The sequence below is a fragment of the Ptychodera flava genome, assembly GCF_041260155.1.
Source record: "Ptychodera flava strain L36383 chromosome 3 unlocalized genomic scaffold, AS_Pfla_20210202 Scaffold_27__1_contigs__length_13241970_pilon, whole genome shotgun sequence".
Lineage (NCBI taxonomy): Eukaryota > Metazoa > Hemichordata > Enteropneusta > Ptychoderidae > Ptychodera > Ptychodera flava.
In genome coordinates this window covers 8,962,181-8,968,762 of record NW_027248281.1, presented here as the reverse complement: position 1 = coordinate 8,968,762, position 6,582 = coordinate 8,962,181, and the positions used below count along the sequence as shown (strand labels likewise).

The window sequence follows — 6,582 nt, the reverse complement described above, 5'->3', positions numbered from 1 at the left end:
TCTTGGAAAATACAAAGCACTCAAAGAAGTTTATTCAGGATTGTTTTGACTTTCATCCAAATTTGAAAGAGCTTGCGAAAATGTTGCTGGGATATCGCTCTTCACAGCCTGTGAACAGCGCAACAAGAGCTCGCATCTACAAACTGGTTTGTAAAATCACAGACTATGTCAGAACTACTGTTAGGTCAACTGCGATTGAGTCTTCACTTAAATGTGTTTTTTATTCGTTATATGGAAGCATCTCACATTCCTGTTTATATACATGGCTCTGTCCTGTGTAACGCTGAATGTTCGTGGTGTCGAGACTCGATGAAACGCTTTCAAGTTTTTGATTTTCTCAAGCATACAAATCCGGCTTCTTGTTACCTTTTACAAGAAACTCACAGCATACCCAGTGATGAAAAAGTATGGCCTTTGATTTGGAGAGGACGTTGTATTTTGTCGCATGGTTCAACAAACAGTGCAGGCGTCGCTATATTATTTTCACACCCCTCTACAATTGATATCATTCGTACATCAGAACCAATTCCTGGACATTTACTTCACGTGCAAGCAAATGTTGATGCAGCCTAGTCAATATTATTAATGTGTATGGACATACTACCTCCAATGGACGGTTGTGGTGTTTTACCAAGCTGAATGATCTACTATCAAGTTTAGATGTTGACAGTGTAGTTATTCTTGGTGGAGACTTTAATTGTACTCTGAATGAAGAATTGGACAGATCAATGTAAGATCAATTGTAAGGAGTCTGAGTGTGCAGTTCGTTATTTTAACAATTTAATTCACAAGTACAGGCTTGTTGACAGTTGGCGTCACTATCACGGGGACAGCCATAATTACACCTGGCACAGAAATGACAAAAAGGCTCGTCTTGACAGGATTTACATCAACAAGTGGATGAGATCTCGCATCACGGTGGCTTCAATTCATCATTCTTCGCTCACCTTTTCGGATCATTCATTGGTAAAGTTAAGAGTTACACAAAGACGTCAAACATCGCAACCCGATATGGTGTCTCAATACAAGTATCTTAAAGCATGAACACTATAAAGATATTATTTCGCATTTTTGGTTGAACTGGAGACAGCAACAGAATAACTATTGTGATTTGTTGACATGGTGGGAGATAGGAAAATGGAAAATTAAACTTTTAACTCAGCAGTATTGTGCTTCGAACCAGTACAACCTGAAAGGGGATAAATTTCGCCTAGAAAGGGAAATTCGAGAACTTGAGAAAAAGTCACATGAAGACAAAAGTCTCTTTGATGAATATCAACAAAAGAAAAGTTCTCTGGCTAAGTTAGTGGATGTGGAGAGCAGAGGTGCAGCTGTACGATCTCGTCACCAATTACTTACTCACAGTGATGTTTTGAACAGTTTCTTCTTTTCTCTAGAACGACAGCGGGGAAGGTCAAAGCCCATTATCCACATGAAACTTGATGACGGCTCAAGAACGGAAAATCCCGATGAAATTCGTGACATTTTTTACAATTTCTACAAGGAGCTTTATTCTGCTGAAAATGTTGACTGTGATGCCCAATCTGCAATTCTCGACAATTTGGTACAATTGAACGAGGAAGACCGTGATTATCTTGATGGTGAAATTACTCTTGATGAACTTACTTTTGCTGTTAAGCAACTTTCAACTGACCGTTCTCCAGGTGTGGATGGTTTGCCTAATGAATTTTACAAAACATTTTGGTCTGTTATTGGTCGAGACCTTCATAAAGTTTTCATTGAGTGTTTTCGTAATGATCTGCTTCCTATTTCTTGTCGGAGAGCCGTGCTTAGTCTTCACCCGAAAGCTGGAGACAACACTTTAGTCAAGAACTGGAGACCCATTAGCTTGTTATGTAGCGACTATAAAATTGTCACGAAAGCTCTTTCAATTCGTTTACGTAATGTCCTTTCCAAAATAATCCATGTTGATCAGTCTTGCGCTATTCCAAATCGTCACATATTTGATAATGTGAATTTATTACAAGATAGTATTTTCTATGCCAACGACACAAACTCACCTCTGGGTATTGTTGCTCTAGACCAGGAAAAGGCTTTTGACCGTGTCAGCCATGATTACCTTTTTAAAACTCTGAGCTCTTTTGGTTTTGGCCCCCGCTTTATTAATTACATTAAAACACTCTATACAGATATTCAGTCAGTGCTGAAGATAAATAGTTCAATTACCGCTCCAATTTCAATTAATCGTGGGATTCGTCAAGGTTGCTCACTTTCTGGTCAACTTTATGTGATTGCCTTAGAACCATTTTAGATAAAATTAGGAATAGCAGTAACATAAGGGGATTGATAATACCAGAAGCTCCTAGTCCTACTTGCCTTTCTGCGTATGCCGACGATGTTGAAGCTTTTATTACTCGAGATGAAGATTTTAGTAACTTAAAGTCCACTCTTAAGTTATATGAAAATGCATCTAATGCAAAAGTTAACCTCAAGAAATCTGAAGGTCTCTGGGCTGGTAGTTGGCGAAATCGTACTGACACGCCATTAAATATCAAATGGAACTCAACAGGGTTAAAACTGCTCGGTGTGTATGTTGGTAACTCAAATAATTATTGTCAGAAAATTGGTCTGAATTAGTGAACATCACTGAAAACAAGGTGAAATTTTGGTCGTCTTTTGCACCTGGCATGTCATACAGAGGTCGTGTTCTGATCATTAATCAGCTGATTGCATCAAAATTACTTCACAGATTGACTTGTACAACTCCCGATGTTCAAACATTTTCTTATCTTCAAACCTTTTTCTGAGATTTTTCTGGCAAGGACGTCATTGGATTCCTTCAGAAACACTGTATTTACCTCTCATTCAAGGTGGCCAATGCCTTATTCATCTTAAAACTCGTTGTATTCTTTACGTCTCAGTTACATTCAAAAGTATTTGTATCAGGATATTCATCATCCGTCGTATTATTTCACAGATTTTTATTTTAGAAGAGTTGGTGGTCTCAATTATGACAAACAGTTACTTCTCACGACTGACATTGATATTTGTAATACTGCTATTCCTGCTTTTCATCGTGATTTGTTAAATTGTTGGAATTCTGTTGACAAAATTCGTAAAGGAATCCCACTGAGTGTTCCTGACATTCTTAAAGAGCCTCTTTTTCAAAACCCACTCATTATGCATCCCGTTCATAAGTCTCCTTTTACTGTACCAGCCTTTGTCAACGCTCAAGTTACAACTATAGGTGATCTTTTCAATACTGTGGAAAATCGTTGGTTAACTTCTTCAGATTTGTGTGATAGAGTTGCGATTCATTCACAGCGTATTATTTCTATGTTTTTACAATGTGTTTACAAGGCTATTCCTATTCGTTTGAAATCCGTCATTGAAAATCATTTTTGTAACAACATTCCAAACAATGCGCCAGATACTGTGTATTCTTTTCAGCTACAACATTCTACAGAGCACAATTATTTTCTGTGTAAAATAGAAAAAGGTGCAATTTACAAGTACTTGATAATGGTTCATCATTATGCATGTTTACCAGACAGATTAGACACCATCTGGAGGGACATTTTGAGTATTCCACATTCCATCAAACCAAACTTTGCTTCATGTTATTGTGATCCCATCATAAAGAAAGAAGGGGATTTACAATGGCGCATTATGCACGGAGCTTATCAAACTAGTTCTTTTTTGTTCCATGCTGGTTTTCGTTCAGATGCAAACTGTTCTCTCTGTAATGACGTTGATTCACTTTTACATACTTTCCTTGAGTGTCCAAACATTCAACCGCTTCTAGGTGTTATTTCCACTATAACATCTCGTTTAGTTTTACCTGGGCAAGCTGTAAACATTGCATGGTTTTTCATTAATCCCCCTGGTAAAAACTCTGTATTTATTCATAGACGTGCAATGTCTCTTTTTATTTACCTTTCTACAATGGCTAAGTTGTGTATACATTTAGCAAGAAGAAATGTGTTTAGAAACCAGGGTCCTGTTGATCCTTTGGACATATTTAAAAGCAAGATTTTCAGCAGATTGAGACTTGAATTTGAATATCATCGTCTAAATGAAAATTTACATTCTTTTAATATTACTTGGGCTTTTGATGATATTCTTTGTGACACTCATGATGGTCAACTCAATTTTCACATTTAAGATACTTCCCTGCTTTTGTGCATCGCCAGGTTGTGTCATCTTTGAAATATTATGTGATTGATTTAAGATATGCCTTCTTGCTGACATTTACTGTTGTCATTCATGACGTTTTCTGTTCAATGCCGACCATCACTTTATAGTGATTTTCTTTTATTTGTATCTTATATTTCTTTTGGTTCCTTGAAATGTAAAATTTCTTTTTACAGTTTTAGTATGTAGTATAGGGACCTATGTGAAATAAAGATATTTGAAAAACTACTACTACTACTACTACTACTACTACTACTACTACTACTACTACTACTACTACTACTACTACTACTACGCATGTGTAGACGTCGTGGTAGTGTGCTCTGAGTTTTGCTACAGTTTTTGAGTCCTTCAGTGCTTTCCGGACTTACATCGGTGTTTCATCTGATTTTGCTCCGGTTGAGGACTGCTGCTGGCAAGTTTTTTGTGTGTTTGAACTTTCGATTGGAGAGATTTTTGCGGATTCCCTTAGTGGTTTCCTTGTGCTGTTTGCCTTGGCCAAGATGGCCGCGCCATTCATTGACAATGGACGCTTAGCTACGTTGCCGGTCTCACGAGGAAACATGGTGTGAAGTGTGAATCCATGGAAGGAGTCTCTGTCGAAAAGTATCTACAAGCTATTTCAACGATTACTGGTCCACAGAATATTATCGCTGCTTCCAGAGTTTATGGTTCAGTTATCGTTTATTTCAATTCCGTTACTTGGGTGGAAAACGTGCACTGCATAAAAACCCTATAATACTTACGGTATTAACATGGATTATTGCCTGTATTTTAGCTGAAGAGTGCATATACAGATGAATACAGTCAAGAATCCATTTTTTGTATTCAGCAAGCCTGTATTCATGTTGATTCATGTGAATTCACGTGTATTATACTATAATACAGGCAACTCATTAATGTGAATTTATCTGAATTATCGGCTTTTCATGCAGTGGTGTGTGTCAATGGTTTCGAACTGAACGGTTACTCAATTCAAGTTGAACCTGTTGTAAAACCAGCGACAAAAGTCATAGTGTCTGGCGTTCCACCGTTTATTCCAAATCATGTGATTGAAACTGAACTTCTTACATTTGGTAAACTTGTCAGTAAAATCAAAACGATTCCTCTCGGATGCAAGAGCGAACATTTAAAGCATGTAAGATCTTTCCGAAGACAAGCTCTGGTACTGATTGATGCTGACTTTTAAGGTACATGGGAAGGACCTTGACTGTTGAGTACGACGGTAAAAGGTACAGAATTTATCTTTCAATGGAAGAAATGAAATGTTTCAAGTGCGGTCAAAAGGGACATGTTCAGCGTGACTGTCAACAATCACCCCAAAACGAACCATCTGCTGCATTGCAAGAAAAAGACAATATCACTGTAATTAACGACGGTCAAATTGAAAGAGGTGTCAAAATTCCGACCAATTGCGCGCAACAACGACGATTCTGCTCAATGTCCGATGGAACCAATCTGTGGTGATTCGTCGACTGTCTCCAATCAGGACAAAGTTGTTCAACAACGTGAAAATGAAAACACAACGATGGATGATAATGTTGATGGTCATAACGTCGCGGACATTTCTGGTGTAAACGTTATCGATACTCACAATAGCTCGCAACAGCACAGTGATGGCCATGGTAATGAAGAACAAGAAAGTATGGTTTGTAATAACGAAAGTGACATTGTTCAACGTGAACCGTCTTCAAAAGTTGATCCAGAAACTGTCTTGAACACTGACGGAACGAACGACAATGGAATTTCAAAGGTAGATGATGTTGTTACTGATGATGAGAGGGTACGAACCCCTCCATCGCCTTTCCCCCTTCTCCGGACCTGTGTTTTACGCAAGCTTCGGATTCCTCAGTTTCTTCTCCGGCTTGCACTCCATCGCTTGTTCTTTCCGGACTTTCTGATTTCGTTCCGGATTCTCAAGACGTTGCAGAAAGACCAATGCATCGATTGCAGACAAGACCAATGCATCGATGAACATGGATATGTCTGCAGATGGTTCTCAGAGCATCTCATTCTCACCGCTTTCTACTCAAGGCATTGCAAGCCAGTCAACAGAAGACAGTTTGAAAGATTCATCGCAAAGAGAGACTGATGACACTGAATCTGTGCTGTCGGACATTTCAGACTCTTCGTTTTTTCCATGATCTATCGACTCAATCGATTGCAGATTTCTTGGAAAATACAAAGCACTCAAAGAAGTTTATTCAGCATTGTTTTGGCTTTCATCCAAATTTGAAAGAACTTGCGAAAATGTTGCTGGGATATCGCTCTTCACAGCCTGTGAACAGCGCAACAAGAGCTCGAATCTACAAACTGGTACGTAAAATCAAGGACTATATCAGAACTACTGGTAGGTCAACTGCGATTCAGTCTTCACTTTAATTCATTTTCGTTATGTGGAAGCATCTCTCAATCCTGTTTACATGC

The 6,582-nt window shown here is 38.4% G+C and overlaps 1 protein-coding gene across 1 annotated transcript in view; it reads left to right on the top strand.

Moving 5' to 3' along the window:
• LOC139126225 (dentin sialophosphoprotein-like) overlaps window positions 1-6,247 on the top strand; it is a 9,713-nt gene extending 3,466 nt beyond the window's left edge. The window contains exons 2-4 of the mRNA XM_070692273.1: window positions 1-146; window positions 1,184-1,333; window positions 5,645-6,247. The exon at window positions 1-146 is cut by the window's left edge and continues 786 nt beyond it. Of these exons, the coding sequence (XP_070548374.1) occupies window positions 1-146; window positions 1,184-1,333; window positions 5,645-6,247 (899 nt within the window). The remainder of the gene's footprint in view (window positions 147-1,183; window positions 1,334-5,644) is intronic.
• The last annotated feature ends 335 nt before the right edge of the window (window positions 6,248-6,582 follow it).